At 42.5% G+C, this 23,047-nt stretch overlaps 1 protein-coding gene across 2 annotated transcripts in view; it reads left to right on the forward strand.

Annotated features, from left to right (window-relative positions):
- The first annotated feature begins 334 nt into the window (after window positions 1-334).
- TAF3 (TATA-box binding protein associated factor 3) overlaps window positions 335-23,047 on the forward strand; it is a 185,213-nt gene continuing 162,500 nt past the window's right edge. For both annotated transcript variants that reach the window (XM_081958070.1, XM_081958069.1), the window contains exons 1-2: window positions 335-629; window positions 9,437-9,679. In XM_081958070.1, coding sequence (XP_081814196.1) covers window positions 464-629; window positions 9,437-9,679 — 409 coding nt within the window. In that variant the 5' untranslated portion in view covers window positions 335-463. The remainder of the gene's footprint in view (window positions 630-9,436; window positions 9,680-23,047) is intronic.

Here is a 23,047-nt window from a genome sequence, read left to right on the forward strand (position 1 = left end):
TCTCTCTCTCTTTCTATCCATCCATCCAGACCTAGAAGGTATGAAATAAATAGGATATAATTAAAACTAAGGTAAGCATACCCAGATAAGTCTGGCGCTCCAAATAGGGTATTCCAGAAAGAAGAGCTGCAAAAAAGAAAGAAAAGAAAGAAACCAGCACGCCACATTCATACGACCCACTTGGAACCCGTGTTCGATCCACCTTTCAAAAAAAAAAACCAGCCGCAGGGAGGCCAAAGGAAACGAAGCCCGAGCTCTCGATGGGCCGAGAGCGCCATGGCGCACGCGCGCGATCGATGCGCTCCGCGCTCGGCTGCCGCGGCCTGCAAGGCCGCCAGGTGACTCCAAGATGGCGGCCACTGCAACGGCAGTAACGGCGGCGGCGTGAAGGGGTCTGTTTCTTCCGCTGGGGCCATGGCGGCGCTCTGGGCCTTGCCGGGCCCGGAGCATCAGTGAGGCGAAGATGTCGGAGAGCTACTCGCGGTGGCTGCTCCGCGTGTCGGTGGCGCAGGTGTGCCAGGCGCTGGGATGGGACTCGGTGCAGCTTTCCGCCTGCGACCTCCTCACCGACGTGCTTCAGCGTTACCTCCACTCCTTGGGCCGCGGCTGCCGGCGCTACTGCGAGCTCTGTGAGTGAGGGACGGAGGCGTAAGGGGCAGGAGGAGGAGGAGGAGGAGGAGGGGGCTGGGTGCTCGCTCGCGGGGGTTGTCATGGAGACGGCGCGAGGCGGAAAGAGGCGTTGCCGTGGTGACCGAGGGCAAGCCAACCGCCAGAAGAAGAAGAAAAAAAAGGGGGGGAAACAGTCCAACGCCAATGTTTCCCAACCGTGGCAACTTTTAAGAGCCGGTGGACTTCAACTCCCAGCATTCCCCAGGCTACGTAGCGCCGGCAGCCTCGGTCCAGGCAGTGGAGGTAGCTGGCTGGGGAATGCTGGGAGTTGAAGTCCACACAACTTAAAAGTTGCCACGGTTGCGAAACACTGGCCGTGTGTGTGTGTGTGTGTGTGTGTGTCTGTCTGTCTGTCTGTCTGTCTGTCTGTCTCACAGAAGTGATTACACCCCCTCACAGTTTGTAAATATTTAAGCATATCTTTTCATGTGACAACACTGAAGAAATGACGCTTTGTTACAATGTAGAGTAGTGAGTATGCACCTTGTATAACAGAGTAAATGTGCTGTCCTCTCAAAATAAAGCAGCATATAGCCATTAATGTCTAAACTGCTGGCAAGATATACTTAAAGATTTACAAAATATGAGGAGGTATACTCACTTCTGTGATGTACTGTGTATGTATGCATAATGGTTTATATATATATATATGTATGTATGTATGTATGTATGTATGTATGTATGTATGTATGTATATGCTGGTTTTGTTGTATTCGGGTCTTTTCCCGTGTAAGGTTGAGATTGTCTTTGCAACGTTTCGGCAGGATCTCACCTGCCATCTTCAAGCGTGGGCTTAAAATGGGAACGGAGCTGCCGTCTTTCTGTAAGTCTTGGTGGGAGGGGATGGGGTGCTGGCTTTGTTTCAGTAAGTGGAATGATTGGTTGTGTGGTTGTATCATGATTGGTAGATTGGTGCTGATTGGTGCAGGCTGTGTGTGCATTGTTGTTTTGTATTGTAACGGCTTGGGTGGTGGGTGGTGTTCGTTTGTTGGCTAGGGCTGGTTTCCAGATGTTTGGTAGGCGGGAGGTATCATCACGTTTGTTCATGTTGTGGGGGTGTTTCTCTATTTCGATGGCTTCCATGATTATTCTCTTGTGGAGGTGTTCTGTTTTGGAGATTAACCTGGCTCCTTCAAAGTTGATTTCATGTCCTGTAGCTTTAAGGTGCTGGAAAAGGGAGGAAGTTTTTTCTTTTTTTCTTACTGCGTTCTTGTGTTCTGTGATGCGTGCATTTATCCTTCTGTTTGGTTGTCCTATGTATATTGCTGGGCAGATTTTGCATGGTATTTTGTAGACTCCTTGGTTTTCTAGCTGGATTTTGTCAAAACAGAACACCTCCACAAGAGAATAATCATGGAAGCCATCGAAATAGAGAAACACCCCCACAACATGAACAAACGTGATGATACCTCCCGCCTACCAAACATCTGGAAACCAGCCCTAGCCAACAAACGAACACCACCCACCACCCAAGCCGTTACAATACAAAACAACAATGCACACGCAGCCTGCACCAATCAGCACCAATCTACCAATCATGATACAACCACACAACCAATCATTCCACTTACTGAAACAAAGCCAGCACCCCATCCCCTCCCACCAAGACTTACAGAAAGACGGCAGCTCCGTTCCCATTTTAAGCCCACAGCTTGAAGATGGCAGGTGAGATCCTGCCGAAACGTTGCAAAGACAATCTCAACCTTACACGGGAAAAGACCCGAATACAACAAAACCAGCATACCTACACCCGTGAAAATCTACGAAAACATATATATATATATGGCGGCTGTTTCGTAACATCCTGTGTGGCTGAGGTACTGCCAACTAATCTGCAAACATCAACTCCATCAACTAATGAAGATGTTACAACACAGCCAACCAATCCGCTTACAGCAACAAAGCCAGCATACACACACAACACACACACCAATATTTATAGAAAGATGGCAGCTCCGATCACGCTTTGCTCGCACAAACACGAAGCTGAAGACACCAGCCTGAAGATGACGAGTTTGACTAGACTGTGTTGTTTCTATATATATATATATATATATATATATATATATATATATATATATATATATATATATATATATATATATATATATATATATATATATATATATATATATATATATATATATATATATATATATATATATATAAACTATATATATATATATAGAAACAACACAGTCTAGTCCGGATGTATACATGTACACAGCGGAAAAAAAACAAATCCTGCAAGTTTAACATATGGATGGCATAGGAAACAAATCTGTTACAGAATCCGGAAGTCCTGCTAGAAATACTTGGAAACCTCCCAGAAACAGGCCGTAAAGTATGTGTGTGGGGTCTCTAACAATGCTTCAAGCTCTAAGCACATAGCACTTATAAGCAGTATCCTGAATAACAGGAAACGAGCTTCCTATAATCATCTCTGCTGTCCTCACCACTCTCTGTAGGGACTTTCTACCTGAGGCGCTGCTGCCACCACCAAACCAAACAGGGATGCAGTTTGTTAAAACACTCTCCATTGTGCCTCTGTAAAAAGTGGCCAGGACAGGAGGAGAAAGATGTGTTCTCCTCATCCGATGCAGGAAATGCAGACACTTGTTTGCACACTTTACTAAGGATGACGTATGGAGAGACAGTTCAGATTGTTAAGTTATCTGCAGCCCCAGATACTTAATACTGTTGACCACCTCTACAGCTGATTGTTGTACATACATGTTTGCTGATTAGTGTACATTTCAAGTGACAATAAAGTTTTTGTTCTATTCTGAAAGCAACCGCTCAGGTCAAAACAGGCAAGAAGATGGGAAGATAACATCTGTCTGCTCTAAACGGGTTAAAATCACCAAGAGTAGATGGATTATCTCCAAGGGTAGTGAAGGAGCTGGCAGACATGATCTTAGAACCACGGAATCGTGAGGGGTCCTTGGTGCGTTCTCAACTTGGCTGTTTTCTTGCATTAACCAACTAGGTAATACCTTCAATGCTACTAGTAATCTACTGGCACCAATGATGTTATCTAGTTATCTAGTTGGCTAATGAAATGTCTTCAAGAAAACAGCCAAGCTTAGAAGACACCAAGGACCCCAATTTCAACCCTGAGCTACAAATACAGTTAGTCCTCGATTTATGACCACAGCCGAGCTCAAAATTTCTGTTGGTAAGCGAATCATTTCACTGAATTACATCCTGTTTTACTATCCTTTTCTTGCCCCGGTTGTGAAGCGAATTACTGCAACTGTTAAAATTATTTACGGAACCCCGTTAACAAAGAGTGACAAAAGCATTTGTCTTTCAAATGCAGATGGACAGCTGAATCTTGCCCTGATGAGTTTGTTCTCCTACTTTGTGCCGTGCGTTGCTGAAGAGGTTGTTTTGTTTCTCCAACGTTCAGATCTGCATATCTCTCACTGTGTTGTATTGCATATATCTTATTGCTCAGTTTGTGTCTGGGTGTTTTATCCTTAGGGAGGACAAGCTTCTGCCCTAATGTGCTCTTGGGTTTAAAGTGTGTTCCTGTATGTTGTGTTGGTTGAAAATCCTCCTGAAATTTTCAGATAATTCCTGCAACGTATGGAACGACAACATTGCTTCGTTTGTTATTCTCTTCTTTGTCTGTTATGGAGGAGCCTCCTGCTGGATCTTTTTTTTTTTTTTTTGCCTTTGATGAAGGTCCAATTAGGACTTCTGAGGGCTTCCTTGACATGCTTAGATCTTTTTTCTTTTCCCTCTTTGCTGGTAGGCAAACCTTCAGCCTGATGGCGTGGTGTTCCGATCACTCCCATTTTGTGTTCCAGTGGGTAGTGAGAATCAAAACGTAAATTCTGATCTCTTTCTGTGGGTTTTCTGTAGACTAAAGTGTTGAGGCTTCTGTATTCCTTAATGTGACTTACATGCTTAGACTTATATACTTAGTGCTTTACATCCCTCTCTAAGCAGTTTTACAGAGTCAGCATCTTGTCCCCAACAATCTGGGTCCTCATTTTACCAACCTCAGAAGGATGGAAGGCTGAGTCAACATGCAGCCTGGTGAGATTTGATACTGCCAAATTGCCAGGCAGCTGGCAGTCAGCAAAAGTAGCCTGCAGTACCGCACTCTAACCACTGTGCCACCACGGCTCTTGTTCCTCTTAGAATGAAAATAGCAATAGGTCTTAGACTTATATACCGCTTTTCAGTGCTTTTCAGCCCTCTCCAAGCAGTTTACAGAGTCAGTCTCTTGCCCCCAACAATCTGGGTCCTCATTTTACCTACCTCAGAAGGATGGAAGGTTGAGTCAACCTTGAGCCTGGTGAAATTTAAACTGCCAAATTCTGATCTCTTTGTGTGAGTTTTCTGTAAATTAAAGTGTCAAGACTTCTGTCTTCCTTAATGTGCACTGCACAGTCCAGGAAAGACTGTTTTCCTTCACATCTTCGTGTGTGAACTTAATGTACCTGTCCACAGAGCTGATGTGTTTGATGAAGGCTTCCAAGAGTTTAGCTGCGAGAAGAGGTCTGTGCTGTACGTAGATCTCAACTCAACTTTCAACTTAATATATAAGATCAGTCCTTTGGGAGACGTTAATTAACACAAAAAATAGACAGGTGTCTACTGTTCCTAATTCAATACATCTATAACACTTCACTTAGAATTGTTTTATTTATTTATATCCTGCCTTTATTATTGTTAGAAATAATTCAAGGCATCAAATATAATTTCATGCTCCTTCCTCCTCCTATTTTCCTCTCAACAACAACCTGGTGAGATAAGGTGATCTGAGAGTGAGTGACAGGCCCAAAGACACCCAACCAGAAAGGCACTTTCTAAATTAGATGGGAGATGGATGGATGGATGGGAATGCATGGGAGGGGAGGGGAGGGAGAGGGAGGGAGAGAGAGGGAGAAAGAGAGAAAGAAGGAAGGAATTAGGAGGCCAGAGGACTTTGTCCAGAAACATTTTCTCATCTGTAGATATGGAAGTCAAAGCTGCCAACCCATAATTTATTTGTATGCTGCGCAGAGTCTCTCTGTGAAAGAGATAGGTGGTTTCTAAATTAGATGGATGGATGGATGGATGGATGGATAGATAGATAGATAGATAGATAGATAGATAGATAGATAGATAGATAGTTTCTGCGAACCTTGTTTCAAGTGCCTAGAGCTTTTTATCCAGCATGATGCTCCGAAGGGCAACTAAAAGCAGAGGTGAGACATAACTGCTAATATTCACCTATTTTCTCAAGTGCCACTTTCCCTATTAGGACTGATTCAACTTCCATGGTCAGAAGCAGTTCTGGAGAAAGTGACTCAATTCTGCAGGGCTGCTTTGGAATATTCCCCCCCCCCGCCCCCCCGGAAACCTTTAGAGAAAGGCCCCAGGGCAGCTGAGCATTCCAGAATGAGGTGAGCTGTATTCCAGTTTACACTTGAGTCCAGTTTGAACTGGGCAGATGGCTGACCGCTTTCCTCTCTCCTGCCTCCCCCTCCCCCCCCAAACCCCCATTTCTCAGACTCTGGCTTGATGTTTGACCCTCCTCTGTTCTCAATGACTAAAGTCTCCATCTGTAGGAGAACTTGTCCCTACAAGAGATACCCTATTGAGACCCGTGTGATTTTATAATAGCAATAGCACTTAGGCTTATATACCACTTTATAGTGCTTTACAGTCCTCTCTAAGCGGTTTTTACAGAGTCAGCCTCTTGCCCCCCAACAATCTTGGTCCTTATTTTACCCACCTCGGAAGGATGGAAGGCTGAGTCAACCTTGAGCCTGGTGAGGTTCGAACTGCTGAACTGCAGCTAGCAGTCAGCTGAAGTAGCCTGCAGTACTGCACTCTAACCACTGCACCACCTCATCTCCTAATAATGCCCCTATTACCAGCTCAGTGAAGACACTTTCTCTTTTGATACTCTTATGACCTATGACATTGACACTGAGCTTCGAACTGCCAAATTGCAGGCGGCTGGCAGTCTGGCAGGAACAATTCCCAAATCTAAAATATTTGCAAAATTCTGCCTGATAACAGTTCAGTTCTGTAGAGAGATACTCAAGGACGCCGGGCATGGGTAAACTGTAGATCTTTTTTAAAAATATATCTTTACGTACAAGATAAATTACATAGAACCCGCTTTTTAATCAAGAATATGAAGATTAATTTTTTAAAAAATAGACAGATTGTAATGTTTTAATATTACGTTAGCGTATTGGTAATCCAAGTCTTTCAAGTTATTTTTATCACTCCTAAGCTTAGTATTGTTATGGAAATGGCTATTGTATCTTAACTTGGACTCAGACTGAAATAGTGATTTGGCTGGAGTTGATTTCCGTGAAGAACAGTCTGAGAAGTGCAGGATTATAACACTCAACTGGGAAGTAAAACAAATCAAACATTTCTGAAAAAGGCATTTGACAAACCACTTTAATATCATGTTAAAAATCTATGGATTTAATTCCTAGGCATTGAATGTCACATATAGTTCCAAGCCTTTATTGCCACTGCACATCATGTTTACAACGAAATTGGTTTAGCCTCTACTGGTGCAGTCCATACAAGAATACAATATGAATAATATAAAGAACTAGCTGGATACCCGTGCTTCGTGACGAAACTATGTGATCAGGCTATGCAGGAGAAATTTGGTTCACAACCCGTTGGGTCAGTGGTGGTCGGTGATCGAAGGACATAAGGGATTATCGCTCCCGCCGCTTTGAGTCCGTCAGCAGTTCCATAGATGGAAGGTGTAGACATTCTAATGAGGTGCCAACATTTAGTATTGTGTTTAGTATTCCACTCCTTCACTACTGAGTGAAGGAGTGGAACGTCTGCCACTTTGAACTGAGGTAATGGAATGTGAGGCAACTGGCAGTTGGAACAGAGTTCTTTTCAGGTGGGGAGGGGGAGTAGAACTCCTTAGCATCAGAGTGTGTTAATTACTGTATAAGAAATACTAATGATCTAATGGTCATTTCGAAAAATCCTTTCTTAGCGAGCACCTAGAAGCCAAGAGGAACATATGTGCCAAACTTCAAGTTTGTAGGCTTTGCAGTTCTGGAGATTTCGTGAGTGATATTTGCCTTAGATAGATAGATAGATGATAGATAGCTAGATGATAGAATAGATAGATAGATAGATAGATAGATAGATAGATAGATAGATAGATAGATAGATAGATAGATAGATGATAGATAGATAGATAGATAGATAGATAGATAGATAGATAGATGATAGATAGATAGTCCTTATAAAAGTAGTTAGGGGAGAAAGGTAGGTAGTCCTCATCTTACAACCATTTGTTTAGTGACTATTTGAAGTCACCGTGCCACTGAGAAAGGGGACTTATGACCATTTTTCACACTTAGGACCGTTGCAGAATCCCCATGGTCACGGGATTTACATCTGGCTGCTTGACAACTGACTCACATTTATGACGATTGCGGTGTCCCAGGGTCATGTGATCCCCTTTTATGACCATCTGACTAGCGAAGTCCATGGGGAATCCAGATCCACTTAACAGTTGTGTTGCTCACCTTAACAAGTGCAGTGATTTCACTAACCACTTTGGCAAGAAAGGTTGTAAGGGGGCGGGGTAAGACTCACTAAACAAATGTCTCGCTTAGCAACAGAAATTTGGGGGTCCTAAGTGGCACAGTGGTTGGAATGCAGTACTGCAGGCTACCTCTGCTAACTCCAGCAGTTTGCAGTTCGATTCTCACCACCAGCTCAAGGTTGATTCAGCCTTCTATCCTTCCAAGATCGGTAAATGAGGACCCAGATTGTTGGGGGCGAGAGGCTGACTCTGTAAACTGCTTAGAGAGGGCAGTAAAGCATTGTGAAGCGGTATATAAGTGCCATTGCTATTGCCATTGCTATTACCTGTACTATCTATGGAATTAGAAGGGTTATAATGATATAATGTTATATCATAGTGATGGCCAACTTTTTCCAGACCAAGTGCCCAAAGCATGCACGCGCCCGAGCCCCCAAAATGCAATGTGTGCACCCCCTGTGCGCGAGCCCCCCATGCATGCGTGCGATCCCTGCACTCGCCCCTCACATGCGTGCGTGACCCCCAACACGCTCCCTGTGCGTGTGCCCCTTCACACGTGCCCCCCTCACGCATGCACGGCAGAGGCCTGAAGACCAGCTGGCTGGCGGGAGGTATGCGTGCATGCGTGGCCGAACTGAACTAGGGCGACAGCTCATGTATCATCAGAGAGGGCACTGCGTGCCATTCGTTTCCCATCACAGTTAGATCATGTTATAAGTGTGTGTACGTGTATGATGGAATGTTATATATATCATGGGAAAAACTATATATATTTATCGACAGCTTGAACCCAGGTATATTTGCTTGCTTTCGGGATTCTTGGCCCCCGAGGTTGTGACTTCTAAACAGGCCCGAGTAGAAATTCTGCTGATATGACTATTTCGAGTCGCCTTCCGAGTAAATTCTATTTATTTTATATCCCACTTTTCCGCTCTAGTGAGCACTCGCTAAATTGCAATTTGGTTGTCATTTCTGTAGCCGAGCCAGGCAGGGAAAATCAAATCCTGATAATAGCTCCTCAAGTAAATACAGCCTCGTGGAAGCGGAAAGCAAAAAAAAAAATTAAAAATTAAAAAAAAGTTTGCATTCCCTGGTCATCTCAAATGAAGTGCTGCTTTTTCAAAAAGCCGCTTCTGTTTGGCGGGCGGATACGTGAACTTTTTAAAAATGTTTGGTAGGTTTGGGGGTGTTTTTTGACATTCACATTTATTTGCGTTCCAGATGGCCGGACAGACCCAATTTTGGAGGATGTGGGTGAAGCCTTTAAGCTTATGGGGGTCAACCTGCACGAACTGGAAGATTACGTACTCAATATCGAACCTATGACTTTTGCACATCAGATCCCTTCCTTCCCCGTGAGTAAGAATAATGTGCTGCAGTTTCCTCAGCCCGGAAGCAAAGACGCGGAAGAGAGGAAGGAGTATATCCCCGATTACATGCCACCTCTGGTCTCGTCTCAAGAAGGTGAGATCTCATTTCTCTACTTGTGCTTTCGTTGTTGTTGCTGCCTAAGATGTCAGTCAATGTTATGTAAGACTCGGCGGGGTCTCTCTCCTACGACGATCTGTGACTTCTTGACATGGTTTTCTGGTTTGGAATTATGGGTGTTGGTCGTGAATGTCTGGAGAGCATCAAGATGGTGGAAGATTTTTCCTAGCAATTTGCAAGAAAGAAACTACTGTGTTTCCCCCCCCCCCCAAAATAAGACAGGGTCTTATTTACTTTTGACCCCTGAAATAAGCACTTTGCCTTATTTTCGGGGAGGTCTTAGTAGTTTTGAGGTGCAGGAGGCGGTGAGCGTGGTCGCCTCATGGCTGCTGCTGTGTTGCAATATTTTTGGGGAGGGCTTATTTTCGGAGGAGGGCTTATTTTAGCGCATGCGCTCAAAAGCCCGATTGGCCAGGGCGGTTTTATTTTCAAGGAAACAGGGTGGGTGTTGAAATTATACACAGGCTTCCTGCTATTATCCTTCAGCAAAGTAGTCCTATTGTACCACGTTGGTGTAAATAATTCAATGGGTTTGAATCCTTCCTCATTCACTACTGTATCTCTTGATTTGAAGCAAGCTATTTTGATCATTAGTTTCTGTCTGAAAAACAGATTATTGTGAGATTAAGTTTGAGAAGAACTGTGGATTACCACAAGAGGTAGAAGAAGTGTTCCGGGATTAAAATTATCCTCGTGATATTCAAGGCAATTTAGAATCCAGGTTAGGGAATATAAGAAACTGTTTTGTCAGGTGTCAAGAGAGGAAGGAGAGAAAGTTATCAAAGTGTGTGTGTGTGTGTGTGTGTGTGTGTGTATGTATGTATGTATGTATGTATGTATGTATGTATATATGTGTGTGTGTATGTTTGTATAAATGGTGTGTGTGTGTGTTTTAGCATTACTCTGGAACACAATTTCAACCAAACTTGGTACACAGATGACTTACTTTCTGGAGAAAAATACTGTGGGTGTAAGACACCCCTAATGGCTTCTACTGTACTGCTGTAAAATGGCTTCTACTGTACAGCACAGTGGAGTTGCCATGGTAACGGCTTCACAGTATTCCACAAGGGGGCTCCTTCTGGTAAGGGGGAAAAGCCAGCATTAGAAATTATAGACATTTTCCCCCTATTAAGTAAATCCCTGGGCAACGCTGGGTCATCGGCTACTACATTAAAAAAAAACCACTCGGGGAAGAGATCCCATAATTGGGAGGAGACCCGTTTTCTCGACATTGCTAGCCTCATAGGGTTGAAAATTATAATTCAGTTTCATGTATTTCTTTGATTAGATAAAATATATCCAATATATACCATTGCGTGGGAAAGCTTTCATGGCGGTCTCTGATTGGTCAATGTCTCATAAAGCACAGGAATGCAAATAGAATAATATACTGAAAGACTTTAACATGCAATATGAACAGAGCTACCCTACTTTAGTTAGTTACCGTATTTTTCGGAGTATAAGACGCACCAGAGTATAAGACGCACCAAGGTTTTAAAGAGGCAAATTAAAAAAAAAAGTTTTTGCACTCTGCAAACCTCCCCAAAAGGCCTGTTTTTCTTCAAAAAAAGGTACAAATGGCCCTTAGGAGGCTTGTAGAGTATTCCTGGAAGGGGGGGGGGGCAAAAATGAGCAAAAAATGGTCCGTTTTTCATCAGAAAAAGGGCATTAGGAAGCTTATAGAGTGCTCCTGGGGGCTGGGGGGCAAGTTTGAGCAAAAAAATGGCCTGTTTTTTGCACATTTCTGCCCTCCCCAGCCCCCAGGAGCTCTCTGAAAGCCTCCTAAAGGCTATGCACGGCCATTTTGGTGAAGGGGGCAGAGTTTCAGAATGCAAAGAAAATGCTGTATTCAGTGTATAAGACGCCCCCAGATTTTCAGCCTCTTTTTTGAGGGAAAAAGGTGCATCTTATACTCCGAAAAATACGGCGTTTTATCTATTGCCATATTTATTTATTTATCAAATTTATATTACCAAGAAATTGTGAGTATCTTCGAGACCACCTATGCTATGCAGTTCCTCCCCGCTCAATGCATGGTCACAGAGAATGCCTGCTGAAGGTATTCATCCCATTTATCCCAAAAAGAGTGATGGGAGGTCCCCCGAAACCCCTCTCCTCTGGAACAGCTTCCCCTCCCCATCCCCTCAAGGCAAGGATAGCCCCTTCCCTCCAGGGTTCTCCAGAGGCACCTCTGACATGCGCTCTGCAGCTCGTGATATAGGAGAAGAGGAGCCAGAGCTGGAGGGCTGAGTCAAGGAGGTCCTCAAATTTTGAGGAGGGGCTTGTTGTGTTGTGTTTCTCAGAAATTATTTATCGCAGTTCAGACTTTCATCCTTTTAATATTCATTGTGGCCAGCAGGTGTCGTTGTCCGATTTCATAAGTGTCTTTTCCTGGTACCTAAACAACTTCCGCAAGCCAGCATCACTTCACATCTAAGCTTATCCAGGTATCCTAAGATGCAGGATAGCTTGCTTCCCAAAAGGAGGGAGAAAAAAAGAAAATTGGTCTTTTTTTCCTTTTTTGTATACATTTTTCCCCCCTTTTCTCTTTTGTTACTGTTGGATGTATGTTTTTTCTGGGTTTTTTTTTCCTGTTGCATTTTGTTCCCATTGACAAAACATAATAAATATATATTAAAAGGGGATAGTTTACTTCCACGTCATATAAATGTGTGAACTGATGCATTCGTAGAAAGAAATAGAATTTCACTTTTGCCTGATGAGACAAGAACTCCTATTCTGTAAGAGTCCAGTTTTGATTAAGAGCAGCTGTTTTGTTTAGCTGTGGCAGAAATAGGAAGCTATAGCTACCCTTTTTACTTAAATGCATGTAATGGACCTGTTTTGCATATAATGGTTATCAACGCTGGATGATAAAGGAGAATTAATAGATATATTTCACTCCAGTAGATCAGTGTTTCTCAACCTTGGCAACTTGAAGATGTCCGGACTTCAACTCCCAGAATTCCCCAGCCAGCTGGGGAATTCTGGGAGTTGAAGTCCAGACATCTTCAAGTTGCCAAGATTGAGAAACACTGCAGTAGATCATAATTTACAGCATGGGTAATGATCACAGCTAAGCTAAAAAGCATTGTTGATTAGGTACAGTGCTGGTTTTCCTTGATCTCCCTGTCATGAGGTCATCTAGACCGTGGAATTATAAAATTAAATAAATCTATCTTGCCAGTCACAGAAGGCTTGGAGAATGGACTGGTGAAGGTGAACATCATAAAAGCGATAGATATAAGGAGATCCCATAAAGAAACACAAAAACAAAACAAGAAAGATACAACTGAGTTTGACGTCTGGACATGTTTGGGTTTGCTTGAGGCATTCCAGAGTTATGCTGGAACGATCACACACACACACACACACACACACACACACACACACACACACACACTTCAAAATCCCTGTGAGGTGGGTTGGTCACAGAGAGAATGACTGGTCCAAAGTCACCCAGCTGACTCCTATGCCTAAGGTGAGGTGCCTTTTGCTCCTCTCTTATTTCCTCTGAGAAGGGCCATTCATTATCTGCCTTACTCCCAAGTCGACCCCTGTTCTTTAGCTGTTCCCTTCATCTGGCAACTCTGTGCATGCGCACCCTGGGAACAGGCTCCAGCTGTTCCTCTGCCTCACTGATGTCTGACTCCGAAGGCAGCTGATAACTGGCATACGGCTCTGGCCCCCTCTCTGCCTCTGACACAGAGCCCTCATCAGAGCCTTCCCCAGACTCCAGGACTGGTCCATGTTCCTCCCCAACCTCCTCACTGTCCAAATTGGTTGCCAGCTCCGCCACAACAAGTACAGCAGTCCTCGACTTACGACTGGAGCAGAGCCAACCATTATGCTAAGCTGCCAGTCGTACCTTTCGTGCAACATTGTGTGTTCAGTTCCTTCTGGCATTGCATTTTGCAAGTGCCAGACTCCGATTGCTTTCGTACACGGAAACTCCTGTGTGCAGAATGCGCGAACTTGGCAAGAATGAAGCAAACAGGAAAAATGCACAAAAACCAGAGAAGAAGGTCAGGCTTCAGAAGCCGAACGGAGGAAATTTGTGCAGAGGTACCAAGCAGATAGATTTTAGAACGAAAAGAATTATGTGATGAGAGCAGAGACGTCAAAGGGGGGGGGGGGGAAATCTGCTCAGTGTTACTCATTTTTTTCCCCAGTTGTGCAGATAAGGCGTTGCTTAGAATATCTTGCTGAATCTTATCTTAAGGTCTTTGTAATTGTACTTACTAGGAAAGTTACTCTAAGAATATTGATTAGAAAGAAATGTTTACCTTTCGAACCAGGGCATTTGATGCTGGTTTTCCGTTAGGAGGCATTGATTCATTTTCTAAGTATGTAATTGTTCAGAATGAGTATTTCTAATACAAACAGAGAATTAATGTAGTTGTACATTATTCATGTTGAAACTTAAGGAATCAGATAAATATTTTTTTTAAAAAAAAAAAGTTGTCCACACTAAGCACCGTGTTTCCCCTAAAATAAGTCAGGGTCTTATTTTCTTTTGACCCCTGAAATAAGCGCTTGGCCTTATTTTCGGGGAGGTCTTATTATTTTTGAGGTTCAGGAGGCGGCGAGCGTGGTCACCTCGTGGCTGCTGTTGTGTTGCAATATTTTGGGGGAGGGTTTTAGCGCATGTGCTCAGAAGCCCAATTGGGTTTATTATCCAGGGAGGTCTTATTTTCAGGGAAACAGGGTAGTCCTCGACTTACAACGGGTCCTTTAGTGGCATCATTTGGGTCCTTTGTACAAGGATGTTGCCGTACATAACAACTCGGGTAAATATTCATAATGTCCACCATCCACTGAATTGGTCATTTAAAGCAAAATTCTAATACATACTTACAGCCATTTGTTTAGTGACCGTTTAAAGCTGCAACAGCACCGAAAAAAAGTGACTTATAATCGTTTTTCACATTTACGACCTTTGCAGCATCACATGATCAAAATTCAGAGGCTTGGCAACTGTTTCATACTTCCGACTGTCTCTGTGTCACGTCATCCCATTTTGCAACCTTTTAGCAAGCAAAATCAAAGAGAAAACATGATTCATTTAACAACCGGGTTAGTAACTTATCCGCTGCGGTGACTCACTTAACCACTGTGGTAAGAACGGTTATAAAACGGGGTGAAACTCACTTCACAGATGTCTCATTTAACAACAAAAATTTGGGGCTTAACAGTGGTCATAAGTTGAGGACGACCTGTATTTCTGGTTTTATTGTCACCATAGAAAGAAAAACAACCCAAATCAAATCAACTAAAAAAAGTTACTCCTTCTCTGTACTTTTAAGATACAGCTAGTCCTCGATTTACAGCAATTCATTTCGGGACCGTTCAAAGTTACAACGTCACTGACAAAAGTAACTTTGGACCGTTTTTCACCCTTACGACCGTTGCAGCATCCCCATAGTCATGTGATCAAAATTCAGACGCTGGGCAAGTGGTTCCTATTTATGACGGTCACAGCATCCCGGAGATCCTTTTGCGACCTTCTGACAAGCAAAGTCAATGGGAGAAGTGTGATTCACTTAACGACCGTGTTACTAACTTAACTGTGGCAAGAGAGGTGGTAAAATGGGCAAATTTCACTTGACAACTGTCTCACTTAACAGTAGAAATTTTGGGCCCCATCGTGGTCGTAGGTGGAGGACCACCTACCTGTAAATCATTTTCTAAAGGCGTTTATTTCAGAAGGATTTTGCTACAAGGTGGTCTTGAACTTGTTGAAGTTCTGACTCTGATTTTCCTTTGTAATAATCCGTGTTGTTTGGTAATCATTTTGCTTCTTGGGCTGCGTACATCTGGAGGATCTGATTACACTTGAAGCATCGCGGTCCTGTCTATCTCCGAACGCATGTGTTTCCAGTTAAGCAAGGGGGTGAAGGGACCTCTTTCCCTGACATTTGTGCCATTCCCAGTTACTCAGTCAGAGCTGTCCAAATATACTATACCTATTATGTGGCCGACACTGGGATCCCCAATGCAGGGCCTTTACTATGCCCTTAAGTCTGTGGAGTTTCCTGAACTATCTGAGTCTCTATTTTTTAAAGATTCGTTGAATTTAAAAAAAACCAACCAACCCCACCCCCAAAACACCCCACAGCAAGGTAACACGTTACAGAATCCATCCGGTGCATCCCCCCCTTCCCCTCCCCCGATTTTAAGAATGCACCTGAATCCTAAAACTGTTTATATGCTTTCTTCGAAGAATAAAAATTATAAGTGGCTGCAGCCTAATGGTCTTTTCAGAAGGCTAATTAATAGAATGGAATGGAGTGAAATATAGACTGGAGGATAGGATGGGGATGGGGATGGAGTGGAGTGACGTTGCATCTCATCACATCACGTGGAATGGAGTGGAATGGTGTCGCATGGAATGGAGTAGAGTGGAATGGAATAGAGTGGAGCGGTGAAGAGCAGCATAGAGTAGAGTAGGAATAGAGTAGGAATAGAAGAATAGAATAGAATAGAGAATGGAATGGAATAGGAAAAAGAATACAGAACAGAGTAGAGTAGGAATAGAGTAGAGTAGGAATAGAGTAGGAATAGAAGAATAGAATAGAATAGAATAGAATAGAGAATGGAATGGAATAGGAAAAAGAATACAGAACAGAACAGAGTAGAGTAGGAATAGAGTAGAGTAGGAATAGAGTAGAGTAGGAATAGAGTAGAGTAGGAGTAGAGTAGGACTAGAAGAATAGAATACAATAGAATAGAGAATGGAATGGAATGGAATAGGAAAAAGAATACAGAACAGAGTAGAGTAGGAATAGAGTAGAGTAGGAATAGAGTAGAGTAGGAGTAGAGTAGGAATAGAAGAATAGAATACAGAATAGAACAGAACAGAATAGAATCAACTGTAGAATAGGACAGGACATAAAATATGGGCTGGAGTCGGATGGGATTCTTTATTGACCAAGTATAATTGAAGGCACAAGGTATTTGTCTCTGGTACATAAGCTCTCAGTGTACATACAAGCAACACGTGATAGGTCATACATCTTAAATCATAGTTACAATCATTAATCATAATGAACCATGAGCTCAGGAAAAAAAGAAAGAAAGGAACACAGGGCATTAGGCGGTATCTGGCAGGAGAAATTTGGAGAGGCCACAGGATAGCGGTCTGGCATATCTTCTTTGGGATAGGCAAGATATGCACCGTCAACCATTTTGTGCAGAATGCCTAGAATTGGGGTGTTCAATGTTGGCAACTTTAAGACCTGTGGACTTCAACTCCCAGAATTCCCCAACCGGCCGTGAAGTTGAAGTCCAGAGGTTTTGAAGTTGCCAATGTTGAACATCCTGGATCAAAATGCCTCATTTGCCTGAAAACAAATGAGATTGAAGATGCCAAAGCTGAAGTATATTCTAGATGATGATGATGATGATGATGATGATGAAGATGAAAAGAGGAGAGAAGAGAAGAGAAAATAGAATTCTTTATTAGTGTGATTGGACACACAAGGAATTTGTTTCCGGTGCATAAGCTCTCAGTGTACATGCAAGCCACAAAGTGATCCTAATCCTAATCCTAAAATACAATCCTAAATCATAAGATGCAACATTCGGTGATAGCAATAAATATGAATCATACTAGGATACTAAACAATATAAATTGTAAGATTCAAGCAACAGTCATAGGAAGACAAGGAAATAGGTAACAGGAAAGATGAGAAGGATAATAGCAATATAGCCTTACAAGATAGTTTGACAGTGTTTGACAGTGGCTATTAGTTGTTTAGCAGAGTGATGGTGTGGGGGTGTGACACCGTACTTGCGTAATCAGGAAGAATTGGGAGAATGCAAGAGGAAGCAAGCAGGGCCTGCGTGTTGCAACGATCCGCTCGAATTCTTTGGAACCGCTAACAAGTTTAGCTAGAAATATTTGCAACAGAATCCTTTATTTGCATTGCGTCTTGCTGTTCAAGCTTTATGGCTTGTAGGAGCTTCGTCATTGTGTGTTTTTGTGCAACTTGGAAACTTCTTGCCTCACGCTTGTTTACAACTCGGGCTAAACCAGCGTTATCTTGTGATCGTCCAGAACGTTTATCTTTTCCTGTATCTTTTCCTACGCGAGGTTCTTTTAAAGATGCTGTAGCGGTTGGGCTGAGGAGCTTATAAAATGAAAAAAAAAAAAAAAGAAATTCAAATCCCTTTTCCCCGAATGGAGATCGCAGAAGGGCGTGTTGAGCCTTTGCTTTGTCGCTTGGTAGTTATTCCTTCCGCCATTTCTTTCCCCTAGGGATATCTCACCTGGTCTCCTCAATCCCATGACTGTAGAGATCCCACAGCTTATGTGATTTCCTGGCAAAGAGAAAGGAGAAAAAAGAAGGCAAAAGAATATTATACTGTAGTGATGGCTAACCTTTTTGGCGTCGCGTACGAAAAGCACGCACGGACGCACACAACAGTGTGTGTGTGTGCCCCCTCGCCTATAATGTATTGCGCACGAGACCCCCGTGTGTACCCCATTCATGCATGTAACTCCCCCCATGCTCCCACGCCCCCCATGCTTCCTTGCCCCCCCCTGCGCATGCGCCTTGGCCCCCTTCACCCATTTTTAGCTTCCAAGTTGATGCAAGAGGCTTTCCAGGGGTGCAGGGGAGCCACATGAGCCCCCAAAATGCAATGTGAGTGCCCCGCACATGCGCCCTGCCCCCCACGCATGCATGGCAGAGACCCAAAGTCCAGCTGGCTGGCGGGAGGTTGCGTGTGCATGCATGGTGGACGGCTGGCGTGCCACCTGTGTCCATCCCATAGGTTCCCCATCACAGTTATAGCGTCCCGCCTCCTGTTCCTTGTTAAATAACTGTCTGAGAAAACCAGCCCTTCTTTTGGTAGCACCCTAAAAATGTTGCAACATTTAATTTAAATAAAAACTTTATGAAGAAAAGCGGTTTTTTCCCCCCTCAAAAAAATCTCCCTCTTTTATACGGACAGCTAATCCTCGACATCGAATTGAGCCCAGAATTTCCGTTGCTAAGGAATACATTTGTCGAGTGAGTTGCTCCCCCCCGTTTACGACCTTTCTTGTCGTCGTTAAGCCAATCACTGCAATTGTGACAGTTGCAGTAACCGTCATTGTTACATTAGTAACACAGTTGTTAAATGAATCTGGCTTCCCCTGGTGACTTTGCTTGTCAGAAGGTCGCAAAAGGGGATCGTGTGACCTCGAGACACTGCAACCGTCGTCAACACATGCCAGTTGTCAAGCATCTGGATTTTTGATCACGTGACCTCGGGGATGCTGCCGCGGTCATAAATGTGAAAATTGGTCATAAGTCCTTTTTTTCCAGGGCCGTTATAACTACGGCGGGATGGGGGCAACCATCATAACTTTGGTAACTTATTTTAGCTCATGCACTCAAAAGCCCAATTGGGCTTTTGACAAACCTAAGGATTTCCTGTATGGGTCTTTTTTTTCGTTGTTTTTAATACTTGTTTGGTTATTGGTTTTTTAAAAATATTATTTCTGTTTTAATTTTAAGAGCTGTGTTAGCACCGTGAAGCCTTGTGAAGCGGTATGCAAGTCTTAAGTGCTATTGCTAGCGCTATTTTGTACTCCCCCCCCCCCCGAATCATGTATATGAGACGGAAAGCTTTATCAATCAAATGAAGAAATAAATAAGATTTTCCAGAGCGAACTCTTAGTAAGCAAGAATTAGTAAATGAAATGAGAAACCAAGAGTTGCACTGCTATATACCGCTTGGTTCAGATGGGTTTTCTGGCCACCATTTATATATAGCAAGGGTTTGTAGTTTTTTAAAAATAAATAGCGTGTTTCCCCGTCTTAATTTTCTTTTGTGCCCCGAAATAAGCACTTGGCCTTATTTTCAGGGAGGTCTTATTATTTTTGAGGTGCAGGAGGTGGCGGGCTTGGTCATCTCATGGCTGTGTATTGTGCTGCAATATTTTCAGGGGAGGGCTTATTCTCCATAATGGGGGGAGGAGTATCCAGACTGGGTTGACTTCATCCCCTCAATGATTGGACTGAGCCTGATGAGACCTTTAAACCACGCCCCTATTGCCAGGCAGACTCCCAGCTTTGACTCAGTCCATCAATTTGGACAGTTGGTCATCACTCAAAAGCCCGGTTGGGCTTATTATCCGGGGAGGTCTTATTTTCGCGGAAACAGGATAATTGAAGTTCCATTATATAATATCAAATTGTAGGTTGATTTTTTTTCTTTTTGTTTATCAAGCTACCTTTGCTCTTTTAGGTAGAAAAGCAGCATAGAAGAATGCCCTTTTTTTTAAAAAAAAAAGAACCATTTATACTTGAGCAGATGGTTAAGTTGTTTTATTTTATTTTATTTTCCCCATGTATCTGCTGCGCTCAGCTTCTCTCTGACAGACTCAATTGGGAATTGCGACTAGGAAATAGTAGCTTTCAAACCAAAGTTTTAGCTCAGGAAGTCTTAGTGCCATAGGAAGGGAGCGAAACTCACCTTTCATTTCCTCCTCGGCCCAAAATATTTCAGATTAACTTGAAAGGAGAGGGCGACACTGTTAAAGGATTTGGTCTCCGATACAGGGTTACCGCCGCCTGGAGTCCGTCACAGCAGGCAGCTGGTCGGTGGCCAAAACCCTTTAAATTAAGCTGCTGGGGATCCTGGGGTTTTGAATGGAGAACTTGAAAAACCGCTGGTTAAAAGAAGCTTTTATTTCAGTGTCAAGAGATCATAAAACTATAATGCCGACAATTGTGCAACTTTTTTAAAAGGGCTTTTTTTTAAAAAAAGGGGGTGGGAGCTAGCATTTGCCAAATGGTAGCATTTTCCAGAAGTGGGGTTTTATATACATATATAATACCTACATACATATGTGTGAGTGTGTGTGTGTGTATGTATATGTGTGTGTGTATTATATCACAGAAGTGAGTACACCCCCTCACATTTTGTTGCCAGCAGTTTAGACACTAATGGCTGTGTGTTGCGTTATTTTGAGGGGACAGCACATTTACACTGTTATACAAGCTGCATACTCACTACTTTACATTGTAGCCAAGTATCATTTCTTCAGTGTTGTCACATGAAAAGATATACCTAAATATTTACAAAATGTGAAGGAGGGTACTCACTTCTGCGATATAGTGTGTGTGTGTGGGGGGGTGTGCGCGTGCACACATACATACACAGACACATATATATAAGGGAGAAGAGCTTGTGGCTTAAAGGTTAATACAACTGCCTAATATGTAAAAACAGCCCAGGTTTGAATCCCAGTAAGGGTATGGCTAGCTGATGAGAGCTAAATAGCTTGAAATAGATCTATACTAGTCTCCATTCATTTATTTATCAGCTATACTCTCAATCTTACATGGGAAAAGACCCGAATACGTCAAGACCTGCATGCGTGTGTGTGTGTGTGTGTTTATAAACTAAGACACTGAGCTTGTCAATCAGAAAGGTTGGCAGTTTGGCGGTTTGAATCCCTAGCGCAGCGTAACGGAGTGAGTGCCTGTTACTTGTCCCAGCTTCTGCCAACCAAGCAGTTTGAAAGCATGTAAAAATACAGGTAGAAAAAATAAGAACCACCTTTGGTGGGCAGGTAACAGCGTTCTGTGTGCCTTTGGCATTGAGCCATGCTGGTCACATGACCATGGAGACGTCTTTAGACAGCGCTGACTCTTTGGCTTGAAACGGAGATGAGCACCGCCCACTATAGTCAGGAACGACTAGCACATATGTGCGAGGGGAACCTTTACCTTAAATATCTTCTGATTATATATATCTATCTTCTGACATCGATATGCCCACCCACATACCTACCTACCTACATACCCTTTCCCCCCGAAAATAAGCCCTCCCTGAAAATATTGCAACACAGCAGCAGCCATGAGGTGACCACACTCGCTGCCTCCTGCACCTCAAAAATAATAAGACCAAAAATAAGGCCAAGAGCTTATTTCAGGGGTCAAAGGAAAAAAAGACCCTGTCTTATTTTTGGTGAAATACGGTACAGACATATACATATGCATATGTTGCCACTACAATTTAAAAAATAAATAGTAGTATCACATTTGGTAAATTAAAAATAATTCCTAAATTTTAAAAATACTATACTTATCAAATAAATTGATAGTCCATATACGATATGCCATATGCTAAATAAATAGATAAATATCGAATAAATGTTATGCCTTCTTTCAACTTTATAATCATAATAGCTCACAATATTATTATTATTATTATTTCTTAGCGCTTATAGACCGCCCCCTCTCCCGAAAGGGACTCGGGGCGGTGTACAGTCCATATCAAAATACATCATAAATGACTATAAAATTTAAACAATTAAAATATTAAGTGGATAAATACATAAATAAGAGGAGGATAAAAAGATATACAGAACTGTACTGCTAAGTAAATAATTTAAAATGTACAGCATTTAAAACCCCAATATCCTATAAAATTAAGTTTAAAAGAGCAATCCCCCTAAAAAACCAGTAAGAAATATGTATGCCAGGAGGTAGACGTTAAAATTATGCCAGGCCAGCCAGTCGGAACAGGTGTGTCTAATCTTTTGCAAATAAATCGATAATAAATATATTTAATGTGAATTACGACTTATTAAATTCCTGGAGACTTAACTGGTTCTAAATTAGCTCTAAACATAGATTTAAAATTCGAAGAAAGTTACGTACATGTTTCATTATTTGAATATCCTGTGGGTGGATGATTTCAGTCAGTTTTTAGTCAGTCTGGTGCTCTCGAGATTTGTTATATTTCAGCTCCTAGAATTAGCGAGTTATCGTGATCAAAACAATTATGGTACTAGAAAATTCTTGGAACTTAACTCATTGGAAACTTCCGATAAGAATGTGGTAAGCTAGACATCCCTGAAAAAGGCAGAGACAGCATTAAGTCAACAAGAAGAGAGTAAAATCTCTCCACAGAAAGGAGAGATTGTGGGATTATCCACATGTACAGATAGTCCTCGACATATGGCCACGACGGAGTCCAAAATATCTGCCACTAAGTAAGATAAAATATAAAATATGGTGGGACTTTGAAGGTTGGACGCTAGAGGGAGCTAAAATGATTAGCTAATCGTTACATTTACAGACTCATTTAACTCTTTAATGCAGAATGGAATAAAATACTTTAACATCGAATGTACTGAAGGATATATGTGAATAATGGACTCAGAAGTTAATATCAGAAATGTCTGCTATCATAGACTCTGTGAACGTTACTGCAAAAGGGGGACACGTTTGAGACTGAAATGGATCTGAACATGGATTTGAAAATGACAGGCTATATAAGAATGATTTGGAGAATGACGAAATCTTAGGTGTACAAATGAAATCATCTGATGTTTTA

This window comes from Natrix helvetica (assembly GCF_964273705.1).
Source record: "Natrix helvetica genome assembly, chromosome: 6".
Classification (NCBI taxonomy): domain Eukaryota; kingdom Metazoa; phylum Chordata; class Lepidosauria; order Squamata; family Natricidae; genus Natrix; species Natrix helvetica.